Source organism: Piliocolobus tephrosceles, chromosome 1, assembly GCF_002776525.5.
Source record: "Piliocolobus tephrosceles isolate RC106 chromosome 1, ASM277652v3, whole genome shotgun sequence".
NCBI classification, from domain to species: Eukaryota; Metazoa; Chordata; class Mammalia; order Primates; family Cercopithecidae; genus Piliocolobus; species Piliocolobus tephrosceles.
This window is the reverse complement of record NC_045434.1, coordinates 156,582,647-156,602,269: the sequence shown is the minus strand read 5'-3', so window position 1 is coordinate 156,602,269 and position 19,623 is coordinate 156,582,647. Positions and strand designations below refer to the sequence as shown.

At 36.0% G+C, this 19,623-nt stretch overlaps 1 protein-coding gene and 1 pseudogene across 1 annotated transcript in view; one reads left to right on the top strand and one right to left on the bottom strand.

Moving 5' to 3' along the window:
• The window catches only part of LEPR (leptin receptor), a 32,990-nt gene that overhangs the window by 8,670 nt on the left and 4,697 nt on the right, over positions 1 to 19,623 (top strand). The window contains exons 5-6 of the mRNA XM_026454144.1: positions 3,448 to 3,638; positions 5,564 to 5,666. Coding sequence (XP_026309929.1) covers positions 3,448 to 3,638; positions 5,564 to 5,666 — 294 coding nt within the window. The remainder of the gene's footprint in view (positions 1 to 3,447; positions 3,639 to 5,563; positions 5,667 to 19,623) is intronic.
• Positions 2,682 to 4,931, bottom strand: LOC111541316 (annotated as a pseudogene).

The following is a 19,623-nucleotide window of genomic DNA, read 5'->3' as shown; positions in this document are numbered from 1 at the left end:
ATAGAGTCTGAAAGAAGAGTGAACTCAATTCAGGAGTCCTAGGTATTTGAGTGGAAAAGAAAAAAGATGTGTTTTATATTTCTTTTTCAGATGATTTTTCGTATTTGATCTCTTTATAAACTTAAAAATATGAGTGGCTAATATTTATTTGTGCTAGAAAGAGAACAAAGATATTGTTTTCAAACAGCCATATACTTATAACTCAAACAGCTAATATGTCCTTCAAGTTTTCTAATTACTCCAGTGATGATATACACCATTTCTATGTCAATTTTAACTCTTTAAAATTCTTTCTCATTAATTCTTCTATTTGATGCTTAAAGTCTCGCCTCCTTCAGTTCTGCAGTTACTGAGATAATACCGTTGAGGAACAATGTGCTAGAAACTGTCCCTGTACAAACGAATAGAGACAGAAAGTAGAATGGGGCTGAGAGAAGGGGAAACTGGGGAGTTCCTGTTTCATGGATATAAAGTTTCAATTTGGGAAAATGAAAAAAGTTCTGGAGTTGGGGGGTGGTGATGGTTGTATAATCATGTGAATGTGTTTCATGTCATTGCACTGTACACTTAAAATGGTTGAAATGTTAAATTTTATATACATTTTATCACAGTACAAATTTAAAAAGAAACTTAAAGACATGTAAAAAAGGGTGAATGGTTGCGATCGCTGTCCTTGAGGTGCTCAAAGGTTAGCAGTTGGGACCTATGCATACAGAGTTTCAGTTTCAGTGGTTACGATATGTATTTGGTAGGCACATAATGTCATGGGAGCTCATGATTGTTGTGAGGTCTTAGATGGGTGTTATCTAGTTCAGCTGGTGAGGGAAGAGAGGAGCCAAGGTTTCCGAAGGAAGGAGATAGCTGAGTTGAGTCATTAGAGATGAATAAGAGTTAATAAGAAAATATGTGGGTAGTATAGTATTGGGAAGGAGATCAGTATCACCTGGAACCTTGTTAGAAATTTAAATTTGCTAGCTCACCCTTGTAAATAAAAAATTAGGGGGGTGGGGCTCATTAATCTGTATTTTACCAAGTCCTTTAGGTGATTCTGATGGAACTCAATTTGAAAAATCCTAGTGTAGAGGTTAATATGACAGATTTTAGAGTCAGACTACCTGGTTGTACCACTTACTAAATGCACACACAAAGCACTTGCTATCTTTAACAGTTGTTCTACCTCTAGAAATTAATGCAATGGAAATATTTACACAATGCTTAAAAATTATTTGTTGAATCAATACATATTGCCAAAATGTTTTCTAAAAGATTTTCCGATTTACCCTCCAGAAATGTCTGAATGAGCCAAAAAATTATTAGTAAAGAAATAATATTGTCTGAAGGTGGGAGAAGTGAGTGGTCAATGGTCAGATATAGCAGGAAGATATAATAAGGTCTGAATAATATGTATGGATTTGGCAGTGTGAAAATAATGGGTCTTTAGGCAAAGCTCATTCAGGGGAGTGGAAGGAGAGGTTGCCAGAACAAAGCAAAACTTGGAGAAAGGACCCTGAAGAGCTGATCTTTATGCTAGTTCCTCAGTCAGTTGATGGGGGGACCCTGCAGAGCTGGAATTCATATATCCAAGGTATACTATGGCTGGCGCTGAGAATATGGGAAAAAAACCTGGTTACTGGGACCAACTGCTGCTGCCCAGGTGAGGAACCTCTGGCTGGAGTGATATTTCAAGAATGGAAGGCAGAACAGGAGGGATCAACTCCCTTGTCATTCCGTTATTCTCGTCTCTTTCTAGCTCCCCCACAGGTAGAATTTAACAAGAATTTAGGTAGCAGAGGAGAACTATGGTTTTCTGAGCTCCAGCCCCAGCATGGCAAAACAGAGCTTAGGGTGCATTGAAGATGGCAGACAATAGCTTAACCACCAGCAAAATTCACTTCATTGGCTCATTGGCTACTTACAACATTCACACACACACCTTTCTACACGTACCTACCTTTCCCTACAACTTCCCTATAACTTCATACTTTCACCTAATTAGGTGCAACTATACTTTAAAAAAAACCAAAAGGATCCTTTATTTCACATGTATGTAGTATCATAATTCATCAAAATAATTTATAATAGTTAACTGCCTCTCAAATATTATCTTATAAATGATGCCTTCTGAAGTTAAACATAATGTAGATTCTTATTTTTTTTTTAAATTGTCTTTTTGGAACATACTAAACAAATGATAAGTAAAATAAAAAAACACTGTCTCCTGTGAAGTCTTCTAAGAAGGGAAATCATGACAAACTCCTGATAGATAAAAACCATTCCATCTTTAAAGGGGATTAAAAAGAGGCATAAATAAATTTGAATAGAAACATCCATTTGCTGAGTTTTGTTGTTGTGTACAGACAAAACTCTAGAGTTAAAATTGTATTCTGATTTTCCTCTATAAGCAAGAAATTCCTTAATAGAAGCTCAGAAATGACCTCAGTGTCTTGGTGAAACATACTTCTTCACCTGTGGACACTCAGTGCTCCCATCTCTATCAGATCTGCTGTGTTACCTCTGTTAACATTCCCAGGCATCTCCAGGAAGATGGGAAATGTCATTCTGTCCAAGATGGCTCTACCAAACCAAGGCTTTCCTGGCACCAACAACATTCTTTCTAAAGCCCTACACTTCACAGAGGAGGCAAAGCCCGATGAAACACCATTTCTGCTACGGTGTCCATCTTAACCTTCCAACTGCCACTGTTGTGAGGAGGAGCCATCACAGATTGCCATAGCAACAGAGTCTTCCTGACCCTGTGGAGCCATCACAGGCACTGTCCAACTGACATCTGGTGCAGCCAATTATTTTCCCCAAAGGTCCATGTCTGCCTGACCCATGGACTCCATGAGTCGTGGTGGGTCTGATGAGCTAGTTTCTGTCGTACCTAGACAAAGAAGATGGTTAAAACCAATTCATGCTCTTCATTATAAATCCAGTTCTGATTTGGGTTCCCATACTCACAGGCCTTAAGCACTAGTATGCCTCCTTTCCAACTTGAGCAGCCCTGAGCCACCAGACATTTGTTGGTCTGGAAGTGATAGAGCCTTCCAAGTTGAAGGACTTGGTGGCATTTTGGCCCTCTACTGATAAAAGTGGGTTGCTGGAATTTGGCATGGGGCCCAGATATCTGCACCTCTGGGTAAATATTATCCAAATACCATTTAAATGATTTGCATCCCAACTTCTTTCTCAATTCAACATGCTCACTGATAGTTCCATAGCTTTTCCTCTTCAGATTAAGTCTTAAGGAAAAATACTGCCCCTTTATTCATCCAGCCAGACATGTGCCAGCCTCAAAGAGTTGTGTTCATGGTGTCCCGGCCTTCAGGAGATCCATATGGTCACCTTTTTTGGAAAATGTGTCCTACTGTAGAGCAAGGCATGATGAAGAACTTACCTCCACACATCCAGATCTGAAATGATATTTCCAAATTTTCTCCTCTCCAGATACCCATGCCAGTATTACACTGTCCAAATTCATGGAAATACTGTCTGTTCCTGGCAGACAATCCTCCAGTCATTATCAGTGACTTTGTTGGTGCTGTGGCTTTTTCTGCTCATCCTAGCTCAGAAAGGGGAACAAGCTCCTATTTGAAGTGCAGCCCTCAGTTGAATCCTCCACGAACAGAGGATGAGCTGTAGGCTAGCGTATTGGCACTAATGATGTCAATCACTGAGAGCATCATGGTGTGCCAGTCCACACAGATGACAGCCAGCAAGGACTGCAGTCACATCACATTCACTTCACGTGGCTGTCTAGGAACACAAGGACTTCTGTTGTTTGGATTGCTACACTCATTCTTCCTTGAATCAATCCCTCACACTTTATATTTCTTATAACTTAATTTTTCCAAGGAGGTATTCTTGGACATATTCATCTGGTTCTCCTTTCAAATCATCAAGGTCACTAACAACATCCATGAGGATGATTTCATGAGGCAGGTTTGCTGGCATGCAATTTATGACATGTGCAGCATCTGGAGACAGGCAGAAAAAGCTTCATTGTGGAAACAGACAACAATATTAGCAACTGGCAGGTCAGGCGGTAGGACTTTACATGCTGCATTCCTTGTCCCTGGCACATCTCTGTGGTAGCCTGCAGTTACTGATAAGCATATTAAAAGCACATTTCTGATAGCCCAAGTCTCTCAACTCCTGAGCACGTTCATTAAAAATCATGCCTAGTTCAGAAGACAATTTCAAGTGGCCTTTTTCTGGATCTTCAATATGACTATCACATCATCAATTTTGTTTGCTTCGAACTGTGGCTCTAGTAATAGACTTGGACCCTGAGTGAAACAAGAATAGAATTGTTTTGGAAATGGTCCATGGAGTCCAGATCCCTTGAGCACATTACATTCTTCTTTTTTAAATATAGTTTAAGTTCTGGGACACATGTGCAGAAAGTGCAGGTTTGTTACATAGGTATACATGTGCCATGGCAGTGTGCTGCACCCATCAACCTGTCATCTACATTAGGTATTTCTCCTAATGCTATCCCACCCCTAGCCTCCCACCCCCTGACAGGCCCCAGTGTGTGATGTTCCTCTCCCTGTGTCCCTGTGTTCTCATTGTTCAACTCCCACTTATGAGTGAGAACATGTGGTGTTTGTTTTTTGGTTCCTGTGTTAGTCTGCTGAGAATGATGGTTTTCAGCTTCATCCGTGTCCCCGCAAAGGACATGAATTCATCCTTTATTATGGCTACATAGTATTCCATAGTGTATATGCGCCACATTTTCCTTATCCAGTCTATCACTGAGGGGGATTTGGGTTAGTTCCAAGTCTTTGCTATTGTGAATAGTGGATGAGTACATTCTTAAGTGGCTGAGTCACTTCACTGAAGTTGAAATGAACAAAAACCAAAACTGCGCAGGTCACATATGTAAAAGTACACCCATAACAGAAATATTGAACCGTGACACTTCCCATTATAGACCTAGCATAACTAATGGGACATTTTCAATTTCTGCAACACTGGCAGTGGCCTTCCAGGACTCAGGCTGTGGCATCTTTCCTCCTGCCACAGCCCCTGTCTGAGCCACAGGAGCTGCTCAGGGGGTGGGGAGTGGTGGGCTACACTTTGAACAAAAGGAGACAGTTTTAGCCTCTCTCCCAAAGTGGGTGATGCTATGTCACAATTGTCATTATGTTTTCTGTGCAACATGTACAGTATTGCTCTCTGGGCAGTATTAATTGCTCCTCACATTCAATCACGGTTCTACCTGAATGAATATTGTGGAAGCTAAATATAAAATTGTAAATTTAATAATAGAAGAATCCTTATATAAAATAATAGGGGGAAGGAAAAGATTGAGAAGAAATTCGTTAATATATAGAAACACACACACACACACATGCATGCATACTGTAAGGGAGGTAATATGCATAGCTGCCACTGCTCTCCTTTCTGTATTGATTACCAGGCTGTAGTTAATATTTATTACTAGTGTTAGACCACTGGACTAATTCTTTAAGTCAGCCAGAGGAGGAACCCAGATATAGTGCCACTGCTATCGTATCTGGACATTGAGTGTCCTTGTGGTCATCATTTTCACATGCAGGTCACCTGATGCCACGACTCTGATGAACCTACAAGCCCCTGCGTCTTTGTGCAATCATCATGAGGGCCAGTGTTTCAGATGTGGGTATCTAGTTGGTGAGAAGGTGCTCTAACTGCCAGTGTTTCAGCCTTGTATGATGGTAGATTCTTCAGTCAGATGTTGGGCAGCCAGAAAGTAGACAAATGTCCATAACAAAAGTGACTGAGTTATAAATCTCTAGAGCCTGAGAAGCCTGGCTGGGGTTGGAAAGTGGAGGTGGAAGACTAATGGATAATGAATGTCCCAGGGTGGATAATTAAAGGATGGGAAATCATGAGTTTGTTTTTAGTCTATAGAAAGTGACCCAGCAGGGAGAGAAAAGTTGGTAATAGAAGGGGACCCATTGAAGATATTTTATAGAGAGTGAATAATGGAATAGGCAAATTCCATGAAAAGAGCACAGGGTTGGTCTAAAGAAGGCTTACCTCAACTTCTGAGTATTGAGAGAAGAAAGGAAGCCCTATGGTGGATGAAGATATATTTGAAGTTCAGGGCAGTTTCCTGCTTTATTAAGCAAAATAGGTTTTAGCTCAGAGAAAAGTATTCCTTTGCATAGTACTACTTCCTTGTGATGACCTAAATGCTTTGGATGTGATTAAAAATTCTCACTTGGGTTCCTGTTCTAGACAATTTCTGATCTTATCAGCAGGTTAGGGTAAAGTGCTCAGTTTTAAAGCCCCGTGAATATTTGTAAGGGCTTAAATTCTATTATGTATATATTATAATTATGGCTTGAGGTATTTTTCTGAAAAAGATACGTATATATGTAATATATAGATATATATAATTTCAGAGCATTATAAATTTGAATAGTTACTTAGCTATAGCTGAGAATTTTAGCTTCAGTTTAGTCAACTGAACAGTCATTGGTCTATTCCTCTGAACAATAGGACCCAGAAGATGAGAAAATTAGGTCAATTAGGTAGATTTTCAAACTTTCTTACAAGATGATTTTAATTTGGTCTTCTTTTACTTGGAACCTAGGTTTCTAAAATTGTTAGCACAGTAAAACTTGTCGTAATTCCAAGGAATTTGAGAAACAGTCTCCTATTTTTTTCCTGCCACATTATACGTCTATGATTTGGTTAATATGTTCATTATACCAACTATCACATGCTGTTTCTGCCTTTAATTCTATTTTTGTTTGGCTCTTAAGGCAATGTATCTCCAAGTAATTAAGTAGGACTCTAATTCAGTAGGAAGGACTGGTCAATATAGGAAGAGCTGGTCAATATAACCAGTGAGAACTCCATGGAAGAGAAAATCCATAATGGTGGTTACTGTAGAAAAGCTTTGAATCGGACTCACCTATTTTGGACATTGGAGAATTCACAAGAGAAATTTTCAAATGCTTCCATGTGTAAAAATGTATATTTTAAAAGGGATAAAATCTAATGTTTGTAAGGGATTTAAAGCCATATAAATATGTCCCTTAAGGGAAAGCTTTGTTTGGGCTCAGATATTAATGTTTGTCAGAGAGTCTGAAGGACAGATACTCTAGAAATGTAATATTTTGAAACTGCTCTAGAGATTTCCTCTTAGATCTAGGAAGGAAATTCTCTCTCTTTATTAGGTGCTTCCTGTGTGTTCCAGGCACTGAGCTGAGCATGGAGAGCAAGGTTCAACAACACAGACTCAACCCTTGCCCTCCCGGAGCTAACATTCTATGGTAAAAACAGAAGACATAACAGCAAAGTTTGGAAATGCTGTGATGTAATAAATACAGTGCCTCGTGGAAACACTTACTAGGGATATCCAGCCCAGGTGAAGAGGGGGGAGAAGAGAATGAACCAGAGAGTGAAGAGCATTTGCAAAGGCCCAGAGGCACAGATACCACATGGGAGGACTTGAAAAGTTAAGTGTAGTGGGGCTGGGAAGCTGGGGAATGAAGAAGAAATCAGGATGGAGGGATACACAAGGGTCAGATTGTGAAGGGCCCTCCAGGTCATGCTTGGAGTTTGGGCTTCTGTAACTACTAACACGTACTTTACTTTGTCTTCACAATTACTCCTGCCAGCATTCTTGATGATTTCAGCATCCATGTGATTAATCTACAGTTTCTTGAATGCTTATTTTCAATATTCTTGTTTTTTTCACACTACCTTATTCACCCCTTGTCATGGACATGCTCTAGACTTTGTCATCACCAATTAGCATGCTATAATCTCCATGTCAAGAATCCTGCTCTTCGACCATCTCCCCTTGTACCCTTCATGTTACTTTATTCCCTCTACTACCCAACTTCAGGAATAATTCTCCATGGTTCTTGGCTCCTCTTTCTGGGTACCAGGTTCTGGCCTGAGTAACCCTCTCTTCTTCATGAAAAGCAGCCCATATGCGCATCTAAGTTGTTTTCACAGCCTGCTTTCCTATCAGCACAATTTTGAATGGTCCAACGGCTTTTTTTTTTTTTTTCATTTTGTTCTGTCTCTGTCTCTTTCTGTCTCTATATTAGCAGTATTTCTGCTAATATACTTCTCTCCCAAAACTACCTGGACCTCCAGTGGATCTCTCTGGTGTTCACTCCATTAGATATTATAAAAGCCTGCAAACCTCCTAGAGATCTTTTCTCTGTCTTCTCTTTGATCTTTGCTCAGAAGGCATTTCTTAATTTTAACAGTATTTGCTGTCTGGAAGGGCTGGACACTTCAAGACTATGAAGTCCTCTTTTCTTTTGTTTAATGGTGCTTTCTTCAATGTATATCTCTCCTCTTATAGCAAGAAGAAACCAAGAGACATCCTCAACACTTGCTGGAAATCTCCTTAAATATATAATTCAGTTCAATAGGCACATTCTGTACTTTCCACATGACTACAGATGGTAATGTTAATAAGCTCTCTGCTACTACACAAGAAAGATCACTTTTCTCCATTTTCCAATAAATTATCTCTCACTTCCTTTTGTGACCTTACTGACAGAGTCTTTGAAGTCCACCAGATTTCTCCTAACAGTCTGTTTGAGGCAATTTAGGTTTTCTTCACCATGCTTCTCCAAATCCTTCTAGCCTCTGTGCCCTGGTTGCAAAACCACTCATACATTTTTAGGTTTTCATTATGGCAGCACCCCACTTTCAAGTTCCAATATCTGCATTCATGATGTAATGTCATATAATAAATTAACCCAAAACTTGGTGGCTTAAAACAATAATCATTTATTATCTCACAGTTTCTGTGGTTAAGGAATTCAGCTGCAGCTTAGTGTCAGGTGGAACAGGAAGGGAGTATCTGCTTCAGGGTCTCTTAGAAATACTGCACTGAAGGCGTCAGCCACCAGGACTGCAGTCATTTCAAGGTTGACCTTCAGGAGGAGCTGCTTTTGAGATCAGTTCTTGGGGTTCCAAGTTCTTCATGGGATGTTGGACTGAGGGCGTCAGTTCCCCCCTGGCTGTCAGCTGGAGACCTCCTTCAGTTTCTTGTTATGTAGATCTCCCCATAGGACAGCCTGCACCATTGCAGCTGGCTTTCCTGAGAGTGAGCCAGAGAGACTCACTGATGATCTTGCTTTTTATTTTCACTGAGAAAACATAAGCAGGTGGAATTTCTCTAATGACTGCTTTTCTCACCCAAATCTACCAGGCTGCCTATATCACTGCCCATGCAATTTTCCTCTCTACTTTTATTGTGAATAAATTCTTTGAGTTCTGATCTAAGGTGAACGCTTTGTCATGTGTTCTGAGTCCTATCTCTTATTGTCAACTCAAGGACTTTCTTGCCATTATCCTCTATTTTCTGCACCATCCTGTTACTCTCTCAGCTAATAGACATGATACAATAACTCCCATTTAAAAAATAAATTTTCTCTATTACACATTTCTGTCAAGTAACCACCCCATTTCACTACTTCTTTTAAAGAAAACAAAGTTTTGAACTGTATGAATATATTATGTCTTCAAAAGTTAATAAAAAAATCAACAAGTGACTCTGGCCATGAGGGAATAAAAGGGTCTGGGATTACTCTCCTGTCATAAACAACTAGAAAACTGAAAAAAAAAAAAAAAAAAAAAAACCGTAGGAAATAATTATTTTCAGACATTGGACAAAGGCAATGTCCTAAGACAAGGAACAAAATGAGTCCTACTAGTACTTAGGCTTTCTGAGAAAATTCCCAGAACATGGCAGAGGGCTGAGGAACTCAAGCTGAGCCCTACAATCTTGCAGAGACGAGAGTTCAGGGAGTGTAAGGGGCTCAAGTTCACGGGGCAGAGTACTTTGAAAGCAGGGGCATACACAAAAACTTACAGTGGGGCCACTTTAACTCTGGCTGGATATCAATCTGGCTATAATGTTGGGTAAGAAAAACTTCTAGTAAGAGAACAGTTATAAGGGAGCTATAAGCTCAACAATTCACAGAAGTCATACAGGTCTGGGAATTGTTCAAGTTCCCATAAACGAGATTGGAGAGACCTTGATGAGTATCAGTAACATTTTGTAGGAACCCCATAAGAGCTATACTTTAAAGGTGGGGCCAAATTAGCCTTAGAGTCAAGGCTACAGTATACTTTTCCCCAAAATGCTTACAGGGTGCCCTAAAAGATTCAAATTAGTGCTGAAATAACATAACTGACTTTCAGAACAAAATCCAGCACTCTTCAAGGTAAAACAAAACAATATAATATTCAAAAATGAAATATTCACAATGTCTGGCAGCCAGTAAACAAATGCTAGATATATGAAAAGATAAGAAAATATGACCCATAACCAAGAGAAAAAGAAAAAATAGTCAATAGAAACAGACCCAGAAATGACAGAGATGATAGAATTGGTAGACAAAGACAGCTATCATTATTAATATGCTCTACATGCTCAAGAATGTAAAGGAAAATATGAATATAATGAGAAAAGAAATTGAAGATTTAAAAAAGAACCCAGTGACATTTTTAAGATGCAAAAGGCATTTTTTTTTGTAAACAAAAATGCTAAATATTAATTTGGGCATTTAGAATAATGTTATTCAATAAAAAAGTATTTAGTGTGTGCAGCCCATAGTGCTAGGCTCTGTAAGTGATGCACTTTTCATTCTCCTTCCCTTCTTTCCTTCCTATCAGGATGGACTCATGGATTCTTATTTTAGTTTGTGGGCTATAATGTTACGTCATTCATTTTATTACTGAAATTGTCCCCTATTTGGCCAGTGAGAGCCCATTCAAGCTGGCTCCTGTGTAATTTTGATATATCCCCCATCATTTTTGTTTTTTGAGGACTTTCTTTCTAGCAGTATAAGATGTACCAGGCTGATATTATACTTTTCCTGATATAACACTGGAATCAGCCATTTCTCCAAGGAGCCATGGTTCCTTTTGTTGAAGAATGGTATTTGCAAACCAGTGTCTGGAGGATAGTTGTTCATTGTTACTGTTTATAGCCCTCTCTGTGTGCAGAGCTAGTTAGTGCACACAATATATACACAATGTGTGTACATAATATACACAAATCTATATACCTGTATCTCTCTGTATGTACATAGATTAAAGGGTATGTGTTCATACTAATATATCCCATTCTAGGTCAAAACCGAAGGGTCCATTCTAAACTTCTTTTCTTTCTTTCTTTCTTTCTTTCTTTCTTTCTTTCTTTCTTTCTTTCTTTCTTTCTTTCTTTCTTTCTTTCTTTCTTTCTTTCTTTCTTTCTTTCTTTCTTTCTTTCTTTCTTTCTTTCTTTCTTTCTTTCTTTCTTTCTTTCTTTCTTTCTTTCTTTCTTTCTTTCTTTCTTTCTTTCTTTCTTTCTTTCTTTCTTTCTTTCTTTCTTTCTTTCTTTCTTTCTTTCTTTCTTTCTTTCTTTCTTTCTTTCTTTCTTTCTTTCTTTCTTTCTTTCTTTCTTTCTTTCTTTCTTTCTTTCTTTCTTTCTTTCTTTCTTTCTGTTTTGTAACTTTCTTCTCCAGCAGTGAGAAACCTGGCTTCCCTTTCCCACAATGTATTACTTATATGCTCAGTGCTAGAATACACACAAAGCAGTTTTAGAATTGCTAACCCATACTGCTGTGAAAAACAAAAACAAGCGTACTAACTGAAGTGCAATATTGTTTACACTCATTTTGCCTTTACTAAGGCTAATGGGTACATAGTCAAATATTATATTCCAAAGTTAAATAGGATAGGTCTTCCCTCTCCCTTCAGGTGGTTATATTATTAACTTGATAGACATTAAGGTCCTATTTGTTTCAGTTTGCATTCTTCTTTTTTCCCCCACTTTCTCTTATCTTTGTTGATTTTCCATTTATTTGGGGATATCTTACATCTGAAGAGTACTTTACATTTTACAAAATGCTTCTTAAACTTTCCTCCTTGATAAGATTTATCTAGGTCAGCACTTCTTACTTGGCATTCAATAGGTCTGTGGTGGAACTAGATTGCTTGACTTTATTCAGAACATAGATTGCTTAGCTCTGGACCTTCTGAATTCCTCATGGGGTCTAGGAATCTATTTTTTCACAAGTTCTCCAGGTGATTTTTATGATGAGTCTAGTCTGGGACAATAACTTAGTCTCAAATTATTTGGGATTGGCAAGGGAAAATTTTGAGGTAATGTTTTTATAGATTACCAATGTGAAATTTAAAATAAGTGACTTGATTAAATGATTTACGAAGCTAATAGTAAACTTTCTAATTTCACTTCATTGGTTTGTTCACTGTTTTGCTGTCAGTTCATGTTACAATCAGGGAATTAGGTGGTACCAATTTGGTGTTATTCCTGTAATAATTTAGCATAGAATTTGCTTGGAGAAGTTTTAATATTTCTGTACTTTCTGGAAGAAAAATTGGACCAAAAGTCAGAGGACAGAATGTACTTTCTTTCTAAACCACATATGGCTACCAAAAATGAAATTTCAATACTAAAGAGTTATATCTTTACCTTTTGAGTAAAAATGTTACCAAAAAGTCAAAAATGGTAAAGACACAAAATTTTAAATTCATTTGACAACTGTTTTCATACTATTTTCACTTTCAAGTAAAGTTTATTTACATGTAGAGGTATTAAATAAATAGTGGCACTGAGTTTGTATAAGCATGTGTATGCTGGTAAGGCATAAAATGTTTTGTTGCGTATAAAAATTTTCAAGAATTCCAGAAATTCTTAATGTTTGCTTGTTTTAAGCCAAGTATATTTCCTGTTACTTTTAAAATTTGATGATCCTTTTATCCCCATACTTTAAAATTATCAAATTTATTAGAGTTTCTTTTGATAGTAATAAAAACAGAGTTCTTAAATTCTTATACTGACTTTGGCATGTAACCAGGTTGGTGGATTCCGGGTCTCACACAAACTTGGGAAACTCCTCTTACAAATCCAGGAAATATCTAATGTTTTTCCTTAAAGAATCATTTGAAGTAATTATATAATTCTCTAATATTTCCATTTATAAAAATATTAACATGATTCAGGTTATAATTATTTTTTAGACATGGTTACTATGGTCTTTATTAATCTCTAAATAAAATGGCAATGGTAACAGTAAAATTTATCTTGTGATAATAAGGCATGTTGGGTGTAATGAAATGAACACTGAACATGATGCACAAGACCACAGTTGAGTTCCAGGTCTGCATTCTCTCCAAATCTCAGTTTTTTTTACCTGTAAAGTAGATGATGTTAGTTCCCTCAAAGGGTGCTTTGAAAAATTAGATTAGATGATATTCCTAAAGGTGTTTCATGTAAATTATAATAATGAAATTTGATGATATATTTAGTGTGCTTTCTCTATTTTTGTGTCCTTTGCCCATCAAATACCCACCAATAGAGAGTACAAAATACTTTTGGCTTATACCTGGGGAGGCAAAATTTTCTTTTTCTTAAAGTGCCAAATAGTAAACATTTTGGGGTTTGTGGACCATACTGTCTCAGTCACAGTTATTCAACTCTGTGCTTGTACAAATGCAATCATAGTTAGTATGTAAATTGAATTAATGTTACTACACTTATGGGCACTGAAATTTGAATTTCATATAATTTTCATGTATCATGAAACAGTCTTTTTTTTTTTTTTAAATTGACAATGTAAGTAACCATTCTTAGCTCACAGGCTGTACAAAAACAGGCAGATGGCTGGATTTGGCCTGTGGGCCAGAGTTTGCTGATCCCAAGCTTAGAACATTTTGAAATTAGTTTTAGATTGATTCTGATAGTGTCATGATGGGATTAGCTGTTGATGTGGTTACAGAAAGCTTTTTAAAAAACCAGCAAACAAACAATGAATTACTATAATATACATTTTATAATGTAGATACTATATAGTCATTATTAAGGATACTCTATATGATGTTTTGCATGTATATTACAATTATTAACAAAATGAAAAAGAGATTGAATAAATAGAAAATACATCAGTGAAATGATAAGGAAACCACAGAGTTAATCTGATTTTAAATTAGCCCTTTTTTTACAAATATTCAGTGTATTTAGAAAAGGATGGCATTGGCAAGACCATCTAAAGTAAGATGATGTGATTCTAACTTTTCTTTTTGTCTGAAAATATGACTAAAATTTTCTATCATTTAAAATGTTAGTGGAGAATATATGTGTTGTTTTGTGCTCAACTTAGGCAAATATTCTTACTTTAAAATTCTGAAGTTTTTCAGCCAAAGCATAATGCCTTGCAAGCATGTTTCTGACATAAAACACCACAATTTATTCAATTTGTTCACACCCTTTTTGTAAAAGCTTTTATTTTAATATCTGAAAAACGCATAAAAGGTCTGGCTTGATATTTTTAAAAATTACATTTTATTTGCTTTGCTTAAAGATTTAGATAAAATTGAAAGTGCTACATCAGGCTATCTCTAATTCAAAACAATATTTTAGGGTGGATAGCATTTTACAGTTTTCGAACATACTTTTATGTAATTCTTGTCTTTGATATTCACATCCTTGTAAACACAGATGGTTCAGTGATTATCTTGGTGTTATTGATAAAGGAAATTGAGACTCACAAATATAAACTTACTTGTCCATGATCTCATGGCTAATAAGCAAACAGAAGTACTTGATTTTAGAACTCAATGTTAATTTATTGTGCTTTTGACACTAATATCCCTTATACAGTTCCCAGTAGATTTCTTGGCACATTAAAGTCCTGCAAATGTTGTTTCATGGTTGACTTTTTTCTAGTACTAAAGTAATAATAAATTATATCTCAGGAAACTTGAAAATATATCGTAATTCAAAACATTTAATATTAGTGGGGTATGCGTAGAAAGATTAGAGTCTATTTTTCATGTTTTTTGTATCTGGATGCTCATGTATACGCTAGTTTATTGTAGCTTCTAAATCAACACTTTTCCCTACTGATTTTTAAGTTATTATATCAGTGTTTTCCCTCTGCAAGGACTGCATAAGATTTCTGAGGGCAGTGATCATGCACTATCTCCCTATGCCCAGGTTTTTTGAAAAACAGAGTGTGGTTTCGGTAGGAGGTAGCAGATATTAATGGATAGAATGGGGCAGCACAGGTGAGATGGATAGTCAGAGGCACTGTTACTCCTCGCTCTTCTCCCCACTGCTCTTATTCTATAGTCATTTCATTTACACCAAGACTCCCTAAAGGATGAGGCAGATTTATAAAAAATCTATTAAGTAAGAAATAACAACTTTCTGTTCTTGGTTGCATACTATTAATTTTTATGCCCTGTGTTTGGTAACCCTACCCAGCTAATTATAATTATATTTTTAAGATTAACTTGCTTATTTGAAGGTTTAAAATGATAGGCAAAGTATTGCTTACAAAAATTTTCCTAGATTTTCTTTCTTTTTGTAAATAGTTTTATTGAGGTATAATTGATATATAATAAGCTGCACATATTTAAATTATATATTTGGCAAATATTGATATGAAAAATCACTCATAAAACCATCAGTATAATAAGGAAAATGAATATATCATCAATTAGAGAATTTCTTCCTGCTCCTTTGTAATCCCACCCTCATGCTCCTACCTGTGGTACTTCCTTCTCCCACCCCACCTCTGTCCCCAGGGAATGACTGATCTGATTTCTAGCACTATAACCTACTATTACTCTAGCATTTTTTAGAACTTTATATAAATGCAATCATACAGTACTTTGTCGTGCTTTCATATACATGATTATCTTGAGATTCATTAATGTTGTTTATATCAGTATTTCATTCATTTTGATTGCTGAATAGCATTCCACTAAATGGTTATATTGTAATTTGTTCATCCATTCACCTGTTGATAGGCATTTGAATTGTTTATAGTTTTTGACTATTACAAATGAAGTTGCCACAAGTGTTACAGTTGAAATATGTTTTCATGTCTCTTGGATAAATGTCTGGGCATGGAATGGGCACATCATATGGTAGGTGTATGTTTAACAACTTAAAGTGCCAAACTATTTTCCAAAATTGTATCATTTCTTATTCCCACCAGCAGTGTAAGAGTTCCAGTTCCTTCACATCTTCACCAATACTTGGTATAGTTAGTCTTTTCTTTTTAATATTTGAACCATTCTAGTATGTGGATAGTGATATCTCATTGTGGTTTTAGTTTGTGTTTCTTGAATGACTAATGATGATGAGCATCTTGTCATGTGCTTATCTGCCATAACTATGATTTATATGGTGAAGTGACTGTGTAACATTTTGCCTATCTTTTTAACTAGGTTGTTTGTATTATTATTATTTAGTTTTGAGTGTTGCATATACCTTATGGATACAAATCTTTTATCAGATAGATGATTGGCAAATATGTTCTCTGTGTATGCTTTGTCTTTTTGTTATCTTTCATAGTGCTTCTGAAAAAACAAGTTTTCAATTTTGATAAAGTCCAATTTATCAATTTGTTCTTTTATGGATCATGCTTTTTGTGTCATACGTAAGAAATTTTTAACTAACTGAAGGTCACAAAATTTTTTACTCATGTTTTCTTCTAGAAGTTTCATAGCTTTAGGTTTTACATTTAGATTTATGATCCATTTGGAATTAATTTATCTGATGCGAGGTATGGATTAAAGTTCTTTTATTTTATTGCATATAGATATTCCATTGTTCCAGCACAATTTGTCAGAAAGATTATCCTTTTTCCACAGAACTGCTTTTGTGCCTTTGTAGAAAATCAGTTGTCCATGTAAGTGTTAGTCTATTCTAGACTCTATTCTGGTCCATTCATTTACCTTTTTGTTTTTACATGAATACTTCATTGGCCTGATTATTGCAGCTTTATAATACATGTTGAAGTTAGATATCATTATTCTTCAAAATGTGTTCTTTAGTTTCAAAGTTGTTTTGGCTATTCTAGATTCTCTGCATTTCCATATGAAGTTTTAGATTCATCTTGTCAATTTGTATAAAATAGCCTGTTGAGATTGTGAGTAGCATTGCATTAAATCTATAGATAAATTTAAGGAGAGTTGGCATATTAGCAATATTGAGTCTTCTGACCCATATGCACAGTACATCTCTCATTTTAATTAGGTCTTAATAATTTCTGTCAATAGCATTTTGTAGTTTTCATGTACAAATCCTAAACATCTTTTGTCAAACACATTCCAAAGTGTTTCTATTTCTGATGTTATTGTAAATGATATTTTAAAATAATTTCTGTTTCATCAGTTATCCAATATAAATTCAATGTCATAAAATTATTCATATTTTCTTATTATCCTTTTAATATCTGTAGATTGTGTAGCAATACCATGCTTTCATTTTTTATATTGTTAATTTGTGACTTCTATAGTTTTTCTTCGTCAGTCTGTGATATGGTTTGGTTGTGTTCCCACCCAAATCTCATCTTGAATTGTAGTTCCCATAATCCCCATGTGTCATGGGAGGAGCCCCATAGGAGGTAATCATGTAAGTGGTTACCTCCACACTGTTCTTCACTATTATGGCGGTTACCTCCACGATAGTGAGAGAGTTCTCACGAGAGCTGGTGGTTTTATAAGGGGCTTTTACCCCCCTTCACTCTGTACTTCTCCTTGCTGCCACCATGTTTACATGTCGTTCCACCATGATTGTAAGTTTCCTGAGGCCTCCTCAGCCCTGCGAAACTGTGAATCAATTAAACCTCTTCCGTTTATAAATCACCCAGTCTTGGGTGTTTCTTCATAGCAGCATTAGAATGGACTAATACAGTCTGGCTAAAGCTTATTTCATGTTTTAAAATCTTTTAACCAGCTTTTGGCTTTCTTGATCTTTGTGTATTATTTTTCTGTATTTTATTTCATTATATTCTGATTTGATATTTATGATTTCTCACCTATTTTAAACTTTGGTTTAATTTGCTCTTTTTTTCCTCCTAGTTTGTTAAGATGGAAGCTGAAGTCATTGATTTGAGACCTTTCTTTTTTTCTCATATAGGCAGTGCCTATATTTAGTGTTAAGCACATTTCCCTGGAATTATTGCTGTAAACAATATCCTACCTTAAAGAATATGTTGTATTTTAATTTTCATGTACTTAAAAAATCCTAATTTTTTTTGATATGTTTTTTGAGTGATACAGGAATTATTTAGAAGTGTGTTCAGTTTCCAACTATTTAGGGCCTTTCTAAATATGTATCTGTTATTGATTTCTGTTATTAATCCTATTTTCGTGTTACTGGGATCCTTTAAAATTTATTGAGACTTTTTTTTTTAATTATTATACTTTAAGTTCTAGGGTGCATGTGCATAATGTGCAGGTTTGTTACATATGTATACTTGTGCCATGTTGGTGTGCTGCACCCATCAACTCGTCAGCACCCATCAACTCGTCATTTACATCAGGTATAACTCCCAATGCAATCCCTCTCCCCTCCCCCCTCCCCATAATAGGCCCCGGTGTGTGATGTTTATGGCCCAGAATATGGTCTTCCTTGGTAAATGCTTTTGAAAAGAATGTGCATTCTGCTATTGTTGCATGGAGTGTTCTCGAAATGGCTATTAGGTCAAGTCAGTTGATGTGTTGTTCACATTTTTATCTTTACTAATTTCTGTCTACTTGTTATATCAATGGAGAATGTTACATCAATGATGAATTGAAATTAATCAATAATTGTAGATTAGTCTATTTCTCCTTAAGGTTCTCTCAATCTTTTGCTTCATGTATTTTGAAACTCTATTACTGGGTACATAAATGTTTTGGATTGTTATGTCCTCTTGGTGAATTGATCCCTTTTTCATTATGAAATGATCATCTTTACGCCATGGAAAATTCACTGCTTTAAAATGTACTTTCTCTGACATTAATATAACCATTACAACTTTCTTTTGACTAATCTTATAATGGTATATCTTTTTCCATTCATTTCATTTTATTTGTGTTTATAGTTAAAATTGATTTCTTGTAGGTTGTTTATAATTTGGTCTTTTTAATCCAGTCTGATAATCTTTGCCTTCTAAATGGGATGTTTAGGCTGTTTGTATTTAGTGTGATAATTGATATGTTTAGGATTAAATCTTTTTATTTCTTTTCTTATCTTATTTTATTATTTGTTTCCCTTTTCTTCTTTTTATGCCTTCTTTTTGATTTTTTAAACGATTCTACTTAATATCCTGCATTGCTTATTAATCATATTTTCTTTTTTTCTTTTTTTTTTTTTTTACATGTGCAGAACATGCAGGTTTATTACATAGGTATACATGTGCCATGGTGTTTTGCTGCACTCATCAAACCCTCATCTAGGTTTTTTTTTTTTTTTTTTTATTATACTTTAAGTTCTAGGGTACATGTGCATAACGTGCAGGTTTGTTACATATGTATACATGTGCCATGTTGGTGTGCTGCACCCATCAACTCGTCAGCACCCATCAATTCATCATTTATATCAGCTATAACTCCCCAATGCAATCCCTTCCCCCTCCCCCCTCCCCATGATAGGCCCCGGTGTGTGATGTTCCCCTTCCTGAGTCCAAGTGAGCTCATTGTTCAGTTCCCACCTATGAGTGAGAACATGCGGTGTTTGGTTTTCTCTTCTTGTGATAGTTTGCTAAGAATGATGGTTTCCAGCTGCATCCATGTCCCTACAAAGGATGCAAACTCATCGTTTTTTATGGCTGCATAGTATTCCATGGTGTATATGTGCCACATTTT